Source organism: Chiloscyllium plagiosum, unplaced genomic scaffold (genome assembly GCF_037043375.1).
Source record: "Chiloscyllium plagiosum isolate Xiang-an unplaced genomic scaffold, Cpla_swu_hap1 HiC_scaffold_29, whole genome shotgun sequence".
NCBI classification, from domain to species: domain Eukaryota; kingdom Metazoa; phylum Chordata; class Chondrichthyes; order Orectolobiformes; family Hemiscylliidae; genus Chiloscyllium; species Chiloscyllium plagiosum.
Window position 1 is genome coordinate 35,895,895 of NW_028270167.1, and position 14,492 is coordinate 35,910,386.

The following is a 14,492-nucleotide window of genomic DNA, read 5'->3' on the forward strand; positions in this document are numbered from 1 at the left end:
GAAGGGTAGGTCGTGCCTCACAAACCTTATTGAGTACTTTGAGAAGGTGACCAAACAGGTCGATGAGAGTTAACCGGTTGATGTGATGTATATGGATTTCAGCAAGGTGTTCGATAAGGTTCCCACAGTAGGCTATTGTACAACACCTGGCCAGGCTCATTATCCAGTACCAAATCTAATCCCTTGTTGGCCTGTCTACATACTGTGTCCCTGAAGGGCTTTTGCCCGAATAGTCGATTTTACTACTCCTCGGATGTTGCCTGAACTGCTGTGCTTCTCCAGCACCACTAATCCAGAATCTGGTTTTCGGTATCTGCAGTCATTGATTTTACCTACATACTGTGTCAGGAAGCCCTCCTGTGCACACTGGACAAAAACTGAGCCACCTATAGTACTCGTACAATAGTGTTCCCAGTCAATATTTGGAAAGTTGAAGTCCCCCATGACAACTACCCTGTCTCTCTCACTCCTATTGAGAATCATCTTTGCTATCCTTTCCTCTACATCTCTGGAACTATTTGAAGGCCTATAGAAAACTCCCAACAGGGTGACCTCTCCTTTCCTGTTTCTAAACTCAGCCCATACTACCTCAGTTGATGAGTCCCCAAACATCCTTTCTGCAACTGCAATATTGTCTTTGACCAACAATGCCACATTTCCCCCTCTTTTACCATCTTCTGTATTCTTACTGAAACATCTAAACCCTGGAACCTGCAACAACCATTCCTGTCCCTGCTCTATCCATGTGTCCGAAATGGCCACAACATCGAAGTTCCAGGTACCAACCCATACTGCAAGTTCATCCACCTTATTCTGGATGCTCCTGGCGTTGAAGGATCCCAAAAACACGATCAGCGACATCACGAATCCTGGCACCTGGGAAGCACCACACTAACCATGAGTCTCTCTCGTCCCCACAGAACCTCCTATCTGTCCCCCTAACTATGGAGTCCCCACTTCAAACCAACTTCCTGCTTGCCGGTCCCATCTTGCGCGCCTGAAACTTGATGTTGGACCTGCCTACTTTCAACCTTTTCTATACTCAAACTACAATTTTGGTTCCCATCCCCCTGCTGGATTAGTTTAAACCCACCCCAAATAGCCTTAGCGAATATCCCACCCCAGGATACTGGTACCCCTCTGGTTCAGATGAAGACCATCCTGCTTGTAGAGGTCCCACCTATCCCAGAAAGAGCTCCAATTATCCAAGAATCCAAAACCCTCCCCCCTGCACCATCCCTATGGCCATGTGTTCAACTCCTCTCTCTCCCTATTCCTCGCCTCACTAGCACGTGGCACGGGCAACAAACCAGAGACAACAACTCTGTTCGTCCTAGCTCTAAGCTTTCATCCTAGCTTCAAGCTTCCATCCTAGCTCCCTGAATTTCTGCCTTAAATTCCCATCTCTATTGTCGTTGGTGCCTATGTGGACCACGACCTGGGGCTGCTTCCACTCCCACTCCCCCTTAAGGATCCCATAAACACGATCAGCGACATCACGAATCCTGGCACCTGGGAAGCACCACACTAACCATGAGTCTCTCTCGTCCCCACAGAACCTCCTATCTGTCCCCCTAACTATGGAGTCCCCAATGACTACTGCAACAAGTAAATCAACACATATTATAGATATAGTGAAACCACTAAATTCAAACCCAAAAACATTACTGGTATCAAGTGATCATTATTTCACAGTGCCACTATTTTCAAAATGTTAATTATATTCCTATAATAAGCTTCAGGAACCAACTATTTTAGGATTGGCTGCATCTCATACAGCATCCATTTTTTTGTTTTATCCTTACTTCAGATCAGGAGTATTTTGGGTCTCTGTCAGCACGTAACTTCATTCAACTAATACCCAAGTTGATTGCTATCTGTGCTTCTTCAGCATTGAGGGTGCACATTCTGATTCCACACTCCACACTCAACTATATTGGCATTGTGAGGAGTTCCAAAAAATACTTAAGTATCCTTGAAAGTGAAATCACAGGTAGATAGGATAGGTGAGAAGGCGTTTGGTATGTTTGCCTTTATTGGTCAGTGCCTTGAGCATAGGAGTCGAGAGGTCATGTCGCAGCATTACAAGACTTTAGTTAGGTCATTTTTAGAATACTGCATTAAGTTCTGGCCTCCCTGCTATAGGAAGGACGTTGTGAAACTTGAAAGAGTTCAGAAAAGATTAGAAGTATTTTGCCAAAGTTGGTTTGAGCTATCTGGGAAAGCTGAATAGGCTGGGGCTATTTTCTCTGGAGTTTTGGAGGCTGTAGGGTGAAGTTATATAAGTTTATAAAGTCACGAGCAGTGTGGATAGAATGAATAGCCAAGGTCTTTTGGGAGTCCAAAACTAGAGGACATAGGTTTAAGGTAAGAGGGGAAAAATTTCAAAGGGACCTAAGAGGCAACCTTTTCATTTAGAGGGTGGTGCATGTATAGAATGAGCTGTCAGAGGAAGTGGTGGGGGCTGGTACAATTACAACATTTAAAAGACATCTGGATGGATACATGAATAGGAAGGGTTTAGAGGGATATGGGACAAATACTGGTAAATGAAGCTAGATTAATTTCGGAAATCTGGTTGGCATGGTTGAATTGGACCAAAGGGTGTGTTTCCATGCTGTACAGCTCTTTGGCTCTATAACCAGGCATAAGCCATAAACAAGAGGGCAAGTTCAGAAATTACAAGGCAGAAAGAGAAGATCACACTGTGGCCCTCTTTCTTGTTGCACCCAATCTTCTCAAACTCCATCTTTCTGGATATTTATTCTCTTCCCTCTCATAAGTAGCAGCTTCTAGCACCAACAGCTGCAACTGATAAGGATCCGTTCTTCACAGACTTCACAAATGCTACTTCTACTCAAGTTATTGTTGCTGTAGCTCCTAGCTCTGAGAGAATAATGAGGCCTGGTGTTTGGCACGTTAAAAGCTTGAAACCATGGACACTTGCAAGTTATAAATGCAACTTATACAATTATAAGTACATAGTGGCTGTTGCAAACAATCTGTCCAATTTTACAGGTTTTACTGCGCTCCCATTGAAGCAAATTCTTTCATCTGTGTCATTATGATTTTCTTGTGCTCATCGCTTCAGATTTAAGGAATTTATAGTCCAACATTTGGTAACACTGATTCAACAAAGCATCTGAACAGACAGGATAACCTCTTGCTGTGCTTTATATATTTAGAAAGGATCTTAACTCTGTTGAATACTCACCACAAATAGCAACTCAAACTCATTGTCCAGTTTGTATTTAAGAGTGAGAGCTTCATGAGTGAAAGAGTTATTTCCTCCTCTCTCCTGCAAAAGGGATAACAGTTGAATTAATAAAATCTATGTTGTCTGACACTTGTCGATAACATAGCAAGGCTTAGTGAATTTGCTCTGGGACGTCGATATAACAGATATTTCTCTTGTACTAATACACTAAGCAAGGAATGACTAGCTTACCAAATCTCCACATTTGCCAAGATTTGGAAATGGAAACTGCATCACAATATCTAGAATATAACTGCATTTTTCTCCAGGTGAGGTGTGAAAATAGGAATGTATAAACATACATTCTAATTCTAAGTTTGCTTTTGTATGACCTTAATTATGTATATGAAACCTGGTCTGAACCTCATGTCACTTGATGGCTTATACTTCAAAGTTCATAAGTTCATAACATATCGGAGCCAAATTAGGCCATTTGATCCATTGAGTCTGCTCCGACAGTCGACCATGGCCAATATGCTCCTCACCACTATTTTCCTGTCTTCTCTCCATTACTCTTTAACCTATTACCAATTAAAAATCTGTCTAACTCCTCCTCAAATTTACTCACTGTCCCAGCATTCACTGCACTTTCAGGTAGCGAATTCTACAGATTCACATCCCTTTGGGAGAAATAGTTTCTCCTCAACTCTGTTTTACAAAGGCTATCCTTATCCTAAAACTATGCTCTCTCATCCTAGAATGCCCCACAAAAGGAAGCATTTATCCATAATTTTTATCATCTTGAATATCCTTTTATTCTTCTAAATTCCAGAGAGTATAGGCCTAAACTGTTCAAATCTCTCTTCAAACAACAAACCCTACATTCATGCGATTAATCTAGTGAACCTCCTCTGATCTGCCTCCAATGCTACTACAACTTTCTTCAAATAAGGGGACCAAACTGTGCAGAATACTCCTGGTGCGGACTCATCAATACCTTGTACAGTTGCAACAATACTTCCTTACCTTTACATTCTATTCAGTTAGCTATAAAAGCCAATATTCCACTTGCTTTGAGCTGCTGTATCTGCATGGTAGTTTTCTGTGTCTCATGAATGAGTACACCTAGATCCCCCTTGCACCTCGAACTCTCTCCCCATTAAGGTAATAGGTCACCTTCCTGTTTTTTCCATCCAAATGTATGACCATGCACTTATCCACATTAAACTCCATCTTCCACATTTTTGGCCCACTCTCCTAAACTATCTATATCCATTTGTAAGGTCTTATTTCCTCATTGCAACTTACCATCCCGCCATCCCTCAGAACTGTGGAAGGGTCACGGGACCTGAAACATTAACTTTGATTTCTCTTCATAGATGCTGCCAGACCTGTTGTGCTTTTCCAGCAACTTCTGTTTTTGTTTCTGAGTCACAGCACAGCAGTTGTTTTGGTTTTCACAATAAATTAATTAGTACATATTTAAAGAACAACACAGCTCGAGGAAAGCTGCAAGAATCATTCCCAACTCTGAACAGTTGCTCAGATGCTCTTCCTGACAAAAATGTTATTACATGCGCAGGCCCTAAACAGGATTATAGAGTATGATTGATACACAACTCTTGTAGGTGCAATTTAAAATAAGGCAAAATTTTTATCCAGTAAAGTACTGGTAGGGTAGTACTAAAACAAGTTAGAGAAAATTCTGAAGAACTGAAGCAAAAGATTTTCATTGAGTTTTAGATAATTCAATGACTATGATGAGTGATGGAAGAGAAAGTTAAGTAGACAACTTATGGCAGGTGTGCTACTTTGATGTTTGTGACATGGCAGACAAGGGAGCATTGGACTGGGACCCAGAGGGAAGAGAGGTAAGAGATATATTACACAGCACTTAGAGATATAAAATTATAATCTCAACACAGACAAGATACATCAGTCCGGGATATAAATAAGCATGCCTGACAGCCTACTTAACCAAGTCAGCAAGAATATTTTAAATGGAAACTGAAAGAACAGTGGATGCTGTAAAGCAGAGACAACAATAGAAATTGCTGGAAAAGTTCAGCTGGTCTAGCATCAGTGGAGAGAAATTGGTTAACGTTTCAGACCAAGTGACACTACCTCAGAACAATTCAGAAGAATATTTTAAACCCTGACTAATTTAAATTCCATCTCAAATATCTTAAATAAAAAAGGTACATTACTGTAACTGCTTTATTCACTTTTTCATTTTGCTTCTGAACCCTAAACGTATTGTAATGTGATGTAAACTGTGTTGAACTCTAAGTGGCATCATTGGGAATTATTATAATTGATTAGCAAGAGCTCTTTGGTGGCTGATGTCATGATGTGGGTTAGTGCTTAGTACACAGAACCAAAAAGGTCCCAGGTTTGATCTGTAGCCAGTGCTGAATTAGCTGATATTAGACAAAGCAATGGTAATGGAGCACAATTCATAGATCATAGAACATTACAGTGCAGTACAGGCCTTTTGGCCCTCGATACTGCACCGACCTGTGAAAAAAAATCTGAACCCCAAATAACATACACTATTCCATTTTCATCTGTATGTCTATCCAATGACCATTTAAATGTCCTTAAAGTTAGTGAGTCTACTAATGCTGCAGGCAGGGCATTCCACGCCCCTACTACTCACACAACTTCCCCCAAGTGGGACATTGTGGGTGGACCCTGTGGAGATCGGAGAGGTGCTAAACGGATATTTCTCATCTGTTTTCACTCAGGAAAAGGAGAATATTGTAGGGGTGAAGGAGGAGATATGGCATATTAAATTAGAAAGGATCGAGGTTAGTAAGGAAGAGATGTTACCAATTCTAGAAAGAGTGAAAGGAGACAAGACCCCTGGGCCAGATGGGATTTATCAGAGGATTCTCTGGGAAGCTAGGCAAGAGATGTTGGAGCCTTTGGCTTTGATCTTTGAGTGGTCATTGTCTACAGGTTTAGTACCAGAGGACTGGAGGATTGCAAATGTTGTGTCCTTGTTCAAGAAGGGCAACAGAGATAACCCAGGAAATTAAAGACGTGAGCCTGGCATCTGTTGCAGGAAACATCTTGGGAAAGAATTATAAGAGATAGGATTTATAATCATCTAGCAAGCAACAATTTGATTGGAGATGGTCAACATGGTTTCATCAAGGGCAGGTCGTCTCTCACAAACCTCATTGAGTTTTTTGAGAAGGTCACCAAGCATGTAAATGAGGGTAGGGCAGTTGACGTGATATACATGGACTTCAGTAAGGCCTTTGATAAGGTTCTACATGGTAGGCTGTTGGAGAAAATGCAAAGGCAAGGGGTTGTGCATGATTTAGCAGTTTGGATTAGGAACTGGCTTTCTGTAAGAAGACATCAAGTGGTGCTTGATGGAAAATATTCAGCCTGGAGTCAGTGGTATGCCACAAGGATCTGTTCTGGGACCACTGCTGTTTGTCATTTTTATAAATGACTTGGATACAGGCATAAGTGAATGGGTTAGTAAGTTTGCAGATGACACTAAAATCGGTGGAGTGGTAGACAGTGTGAAAGAATGTTGCAGGGGGGCTTGGATAAATTGCAGAATTGGGCAGAGATGGCAAATGGAGTTCAATGCAGATAAATGTGAGGTGATTCACTTTGGGAAGAATAACAGGAAGTTGGAATACTGGGTCAATGGAAAGATTCTTGGTTGTGTGGATGTGCAGAGAGATTTTGGTGTCCATGTTCAGAGAACCCTGAAAGTCGCCACCCAGTTTGATAGTGCGTTTAATAAGGCATACGGTGTGTTCGGTTTCATTAGTAGAGGGATTGAGTTCCAGAACCGTGATGTCATAGTACAACTGTACAAAACGCTACTTGGCCTCACTGGGCAAATTGTGTACAGTTTTGATCGTCCCATTACAGGAAGGATGTGGAAGCATTGGAAAAGGTGCAAAGGAGATTTACAAGGATGTTGCCTGGTCTGGAGGCAAGGTCTTATGAGGAAAGGCTGAGAGACTTGGGTCTGTTCTCTTTGGAGAGAAAAAGGCTAAGAGGGGATTTGATAGAGACATACAAGATGATCAGAGGATTAGTGGACAATGAGGGTCTTTTCCCAAGGATGATGACGTTGGGTTTGTATGAGGGGGCACAGCTGCAAATTGAAGGGTGATAGATTTAAGATAGATGTCAGAGGCAGGTTCTTCACTCAGAGAGTGGTAAGGGTGTGGAATGCCCTGCCTGCCAATGTAGTTAACTCAGCCACATTAGGGGCATTTAAACAGTCCTTGGATAAGCATATGGATGATGATGGAAGAGTGAAGGGGGATAGGTTTAGATTAGTTCACAGGTTGGCACAACATCGAGGGCCAATGGGCCTGTTCTGCAATGTACTGTTCTATGTTCTACTATCTGAGTAAAGAAAGACCTGACATCTGTCTTATATCTATCAACCCTCCATTTAAAGCTATGTCCCCTCGTGCTCGCCATCGCCATTTGAGGAAAAAGGCTCTCACTGTCCACTCTAACTGGCCTCCTGATTATCTTAGGGTCATATAGTCAGAGAGTCATATAGATGTACAGCATGGAAACAGACCTTTCGGTCCAACTTGTCCATGCCTACCAGATATACCAACCCAATCTAGTCCCACCTGCCAGCACCCAGCCCATAAGCCTCCAAACCCTTCCTATTCATATACCTGTCCATATGTCTTTTAAATGTTGCAATTGTACTCGCCCCCACCACCTCCTTCGGCAGCTCATTTCAAATACATACCACCCTCTAAGTGAAAAAGGTGCCCCTTAGGTGTCTTTTATATCTTTCCCCTCTCACCCTTAATCTATGCCCTCCACTTATGGACTCCGCCACATGAGGGAAAAGACTTTGTTTATTTATCCGATCCATGCCCCTCACGATTTTGTAAACCTCTATAAGGTCACCCCTCAGCCCACGACACTCCAGGGAAAACAGCCTTAGCATATTCAACCTCTCCCTATAGCTCAAATCCTCTAACCTTGGCAACATCCTTGTAACTCTTTTCTGAACCCTTTCAAGTTTCGACCAGGAGTGGCCTAATCAATGTCCTGTACTGCCGCAACATGACCTTCCAACTCCTGAACTCTGACCAATAAAGGAAAGCATACCAATCGCCTCCTTCACTGTCCTATCTACCTGCGACTCCACTTTCAAGGAGCTATGAACCTGCACTCCAAGGTCTCTTTATTCAGCAACACTCCCTTTGACCTTACCATTAAGTGTATCAGTCCTGTTAAGATTTGCAATATTCCAACAGTGGCCTAACCAATGTCCTGTACAGCCGCAACATGACCTCCCAACTCCTGTACTCAATACGCTGACCAATAAAGGAAAGCATACCAAACGCCTTCTTCACTATCCTACCTGCACTCCAAGGTCTCTTTGTTCAGCAACACTCCCTAGGACCTTATCATTAAGTGTATAAATCCTGCTCAGATTTACTTTCCCAAAATGCAGCACCTCACATTTATCTAAATTAAATTCCACCACCCACTTCTCAGTCCATTGGCCTATCTGATTAAGATCCCATTGTAATCAGAGGTAACCTTCTTCGCTGTCCACTACACCTCCAATTTTGGTCTCATCAGCTAACCTACGAACTATACCTCTTACGTTCACATCCAAATCATTTATATAAAATGATGAAATGTAGTGGACCCAGCACCGATACTTGTGGCACTCTATTGGTCACAGGCCTCCAGGTGTGAAAAACAACCCTCCACCACCACCCTCTGTCTTCCACTTTTGAGCCAATTCTGTATCCAAATGGCTAGTTCTCCCTGTATTCCATGAGATCTAACCTTGCTAACCAGTCTCCCATGGGGACCCTTGTCGAACGCCTGACTGAAGTCCAAATAGATCACATCTACTAATCTGCCCTCATCAATCCTCTTTGCTTCTTCTTCAAAAAACTCAATCAAGTTTGTGAGAAATGAATTCCCATTCACAAAGCCGTGTTGACTATCCTTAATCAGTCCTTGCCTTTCCAAATACATGTACATCCTGTCTCTGAGGATTCCCTCCAACAACATGCCCGCCACCGATGTCAGGCTCACTGATCTATAGTTCCCTGGCTTGTCCTTACCACCTTTCTTAAACAGTGGCACCACGTTAGCCAACCTCCAGTCTTCCGACACCTCACCTGTGACTATCGATGATATAAATATCTCAGAAAGAGGTCCAGCAATCACTTCCTTAGCTTCCCACAGAGTTCTAGGGTACACCTGATCAGCTCCTGGGGATTTATCCACCTTTATGCGTTTAAAGACATCCAACACTTGCTCCTCTGTAATATGGAGGCTTATCAAGATGTCACCATCAATTTCCCTACATTCTATATCTTCCATTTCCTTTTCCACAGTAAATACTGATGCAAAATACTCATTCACTATCACTCCCATCTCCTGTGGCTCCACACAAAAGCTTTGCTGATCTTTGAGGGGCCCTATTCTCTCCCCAGTTACCCATTTGTCCTTAACGTATTTGTAAAAACTCTTCGGATTCTCCTTAACTTTATTTGCCAAAGCTATCTCATGTCCCCTTTTTGCCCTCTTTATTTCCCTCTTAAGTATACTCCTACCGCCTTTATACTCTAAGGGTTCACTCGATCTCTGTTCTCTATGCCTGATATATGCTTCCTTCTTTTTCTTAACCAAACCCTCAATTTCTTTAATCATCCAGCATTCCCTATATCTATCGGCCTTTCCTTTCACCCGAACAGGAATATCGTGTCTCTGCACTCTCATTATCTCATTCTGAAGGCTTTCCATTTTCCAGCCATCCCTTTACCTACGAACATCTGCCCCCAATCAGCTTTTGAAAGTTCTTGCCTAATACCGTCAAAATTGGCCTTTGTCCAATCAAGGACTTCAACTTTTAGATGTGGTCTATCCTTTTCCATCACTATTTTAAAACTAATAGAATTATGCTCGCTGGCCCCAAAGCACTCCCCCACTGACACCTCAGTCACCTGCCCTGCCTTATTTCCCAAGAATAGGTCACGTTTTGCACCGTCTCTATTGGGTACATCCACATACTGAATCAGAAAATTTTCTTATACACACTTAACGGTCTGATAGGATTCGCAAACAATGGCATTTATTGCAGATATAATCCTCAGTAACACATAACTTCCACATCCGACAAGAAGAGCATATCACTCTACTAAAAGCCATTTTTGCTTCCTTCAATCTACAGACCCAGAATATAGCACTGTCCTATTTCTCTACAAAACACTGCTCCAGCTTAAATGAATACTTATGGCATATATTTTTAAGTTTTATCAACAGACATATCTCATATAACATATAATCAACAAAGAATCTACTCACTACTGCAGACTTAGTTAGCCACACTTAAAATATTCACTTATCTGATTCTGTGCTGTGACCTCTCCCAACAGATTCCTCCAAGATTAGTTATGAATTTCACTGTTTGTTAATCCCAGATGCACTCTGATGTCCAGCGATACATGAATTCAAAGAGCAAAGGCAGTAACTGTGCAGGTTCACTGCTGTGTTAGTTAGTAGTGTGGGGTTCTCTCTCTCTCGCTCCTGCACTGACCTCTGCGTCCTTTGTCTGTTCCTCTCCCTTGTAAAAGTGCAGAGTTTTGACTTTTTTTCCCCTCCGAAGTTCCAAAACAATGCAACAGCATATAAAACAGTAATTGCTGTTCCTGGAATTCAAGAAAATCACCTCCAACATCTTAAATACCTCAGAACAGGAGCAACCTGTTAGTCAGAAATTTATCCTGTCCTCCATCATTGATTACCCAGAATCCTCTTATATGTCTCAATTAAGTCACCTCACAGCCTTCTTCTCTTCAACAAAAACAGCCTCATGAACCTCAGCCTTTCCTCGTAAGACCTTCCCTCCATACCAAGCAATATCCCAGTAAATCTCCTCTGAACCCTTTCCAAAGCTTCCACATTTTTCCTTTAACACGGTGATCAGAACTGTACATAATACTCCAAGTGCAGCCGCATCAGAGCTTTGTACAGCTGCAGCATGACCTCATGGCTCCGAAACTTAATCCCTCTTCTAAAAAAAGCTAACACACACTATGCCTTCTTAACAACCTTATTAACCTGGCTGGCAACTCTCAGGGATCTATGTACATGGACATCGAGATCTCTCTGCTCATCTACACTACCAAGAATCTTACCATTAGCCCAGTATACACTTTACCGCATTGAATTACATTTGCCACCTCTCAGCCCAGCTCTGCAGTTTATCAATGTCCCTCTGTAACCTACAACATCCTTCTGCACTATCTACAACTCTACCGATCTTATTGTCATCTGCAAATTTACTAACCCATCCTTCTGGGCCCTCTTCCAGGTCAGTTATAAAACTGACAAAAATTCATCTTATTGTATCCATTAAAAAGGGTTTTGCTTCTAATTGACAGCAAACAACTATAATTGAAAACACAACTGCTTTTATCAAGTGAGAACAGCTTCAAACTCAGTTTGGTGCTCTTTATGGTCAAAAAGCTACAACACTCACTGTTCATAATCATAGTGAATCAGCAGTTAACTCTAGATGAAGTGACAGAGAATTCAATTACATTCTGCAAACACAAGCACTTTCAGGACTAAAAACAGCAAAACTATGCAAGAAAAAACCAAGAATATCTCAATTTGAAAAATACCCTTTATCAATTCATGAAAACCTTGAAAATAATTATCACCTGGTATATGCATCTGGCAACTTGATACCAAAGTCAAGTTTAAAATAACATGCCCTTGGCATTATGTGCATTCCCCTACAAATGAACAACCTACTCAATAATCTCTCAATGTTAAACATATCATTGTTACGTCATCCTTTAGTGAGCTATTACTTTGGACACCTCATGTTAATGTAAGAACTCAACTCCCAGCCTTACAGTGTCAAGCATCAAGGCACTCCGTTGTACTCCAATGAATAAAAAAAATGACTGGAGATGATTAAGAAAAAAAATTGCTGCAGGCTCCAACCTTGTGCACTCGTGTATATATCTGTGCAAAAGTACTATGTCACTGGGTCATCGAAGTGTACAGCATGAAAACAGACCCTTCTGTCCAACTTGACCATGCCAACTAGATATCCTAAATTAATCTAATCCCATTTGCCAGCATTTGGCCCATATCCTTCTAAACCCTTCCTATTCATAAACCCATCCAGTTGCCTTTTAAATGCTGTAATAATATCAGCCTCCATCACTTCCTCTGGCAGCTCGCTCCATACACACACCACCCTCCGCATGAAAATGTTGCCCCTTAGGTCCCTTTTAAATTTTTCCCCTTTTATCCTAAACCTATTCCTCTGGTTCTAGAATCCCTCATCCTGGGGAAAAGAGCTTGTCTATTTCCCCTATCCCTGCCCCTCACGATTTTATAAACTTCTAGAAGGTCACCTATCAGCCTCAGACACTGCAGGGAAAATAGCCCCAGCCTATTCAGCCTCTCCCCATAGCTGAAACCCTTCAACCCTGATAACGTCCTGGTAAATCTTTTCTGAACCTTTTAAGTTTCAATATCCTTCCTATAGTAGGAAGACTACAAGTGCACACAATATTCCAAAAGTGGCTCAATGTCCTGTACAGCCTCAACATGACCTCCCAACTCCTGTATTCAATGCTCTGACCAATAAAAGAAAGCATACTAAATGCCTTCTTGACTCACCTATCTACCTGCAACCTCACTTTCAAGGGACTATGAATATGCACTCCAAAGTCTGGTTGTTCAGCAACACTCCCCAGGAACTTACCATTAAGTATACAATCTTGACTCGATTTGCCTTTCCAAAGTGGAGTACCTCGCATTTATCTGAATTAAACTTCATCTGCCACTCCTCATCCCATTGGTCTATCTGATCAAGATCCCAATGTACTTTGAGATAACCTTCTTCGCCGTCCACTGCACTTCCAATTTTGGTGTCATCTGCAAACTTATGTACCTCCTATGTTCACATCCTATTCATTTATATAAATAACAAAAAGCAGTGGATCCGAGGGCCTGAAATCTGAATACAGGCTGCAGTAAATAGTTGTAGTCAGGAACAACCATTTAATACATGCTCTTACTAATATAGGCAGCAATAACATGGCTTCTTAATGCAAGTAATATGACAAATGGCTTCTAGGCTGCAAATTGACAATTCTGCTCAAAGCTGCATAAAATGGCTTTTAACCCTGCTAAAAGCTGAACTAACCATTGCCTGTGTCAATAAAGACTAGCAGACAATGCTTCCTTTACAGCATAGAAATAACTAGACTAGATAAGACATTACTTGCCATTCTTACTGACCTTTCAAGTGCAGATGCAGAGTCTAGGTTCACGAGAATGTTGGAAAACAAAGTTGGTTCCCAGGAAATACCATTGGGCTAAGTTGCTTTCAATAAAGTAATTTCATTAAAATTGATTGGTAATTGTCTGAATGTGCTCTGTAATGATGCCCTGTACTTTTCTCAAAAAAGGAATAAAAAAATGTCTTTGTTTTTAAGCCATGTGCGCAGTTTCTCCGAGGAACATGGAAGTGTTTAACCTCTGCGCTCCTGGACAACCTGTGTCCAGCTCAGATTGAATAAAGTGTGAAATCTTACAGGGGAAATGAGACAATATTTCACACAGTCATACAAGAACTCAGGGCCAATTATAGTCAGAGTTTTTACAGCATTAAAAAAATCCATGGTGTTCTAAATCCGACTACTCATCAGGCAAATATCTGTTCTGATCCCACTTTCCAGCACTTGCCCTGTAGTCTTGTACGATTACAGCATTCCTGAACCTTTTTTTTAAAATGTAGTGAGTTTCAAATACCCATCATCATAAAGGACAAAAACATTTTTCCTCAAAATCCCCTCTAAACCTCCTGTTCCCTACCTTAAAACTGTGCATCCTGGTTATTGAACCCTCTCATAAGGGAAATGTTTCTCTGTACATATGCTGTTCATAATTTTGTACATTTTCATCATATCTCTCCTCACCATTCTCTGCCCTATGGAAAAGAACACCAACCTACACAGTCTCTCTTCATAGCTGAATTGCTCAACCCAGGCAACATCCTGGTAAATCTCCTTTGCACGTTTTCCCGTGCAGTCACATCTTTCCTATAGGGCGGTGACCATAATTGCACACAATAAAATGATCTAACTAACATTGTATTCAGCTCCAATGCAATCTCCTTGCTCATGTATTTAATGCCTTGACTAATAAAAACAACTATCCCATACCCTTCTTAATCGTCTTATTTAGCTTTTTGCTGCCTTCACAGATATGATTGTGCACACCAAGGTCCCTC

The 14,492-nt window shown here is 41.6% G+C and overlaps 1 protein-coding gene across 4 annotated transcripts in view; it reads right to left on the reverse strand.

Moving 5' to 3' along the window:
• srpra (SRP receptor subunit alpha) overlaps positions 1-14,492 on the reverse strand; it is a 71,874-nt gene that overhangs the window by 33,526 nt on the left and 23,856 nt on the right. For 3 of the 4 annotated variants that reach the window (XM_043676896.2, XM_043676895.2, XM_043676897.2), the window contains exon 2: positions 3,215-3,298. The exons of the other annotated variant lie outside the window; for it this stretch is intronic. In XM_043676896.2, coding sequence (XP_043532831.1) covers positions 3,215-3,298 — 84 coding nt within the window. The remainder of the gene's footprint in view (positions 1-3,214; positions 3,299-14,492) is intronic. 4 annotated transcript variants of the gene reach the window in all.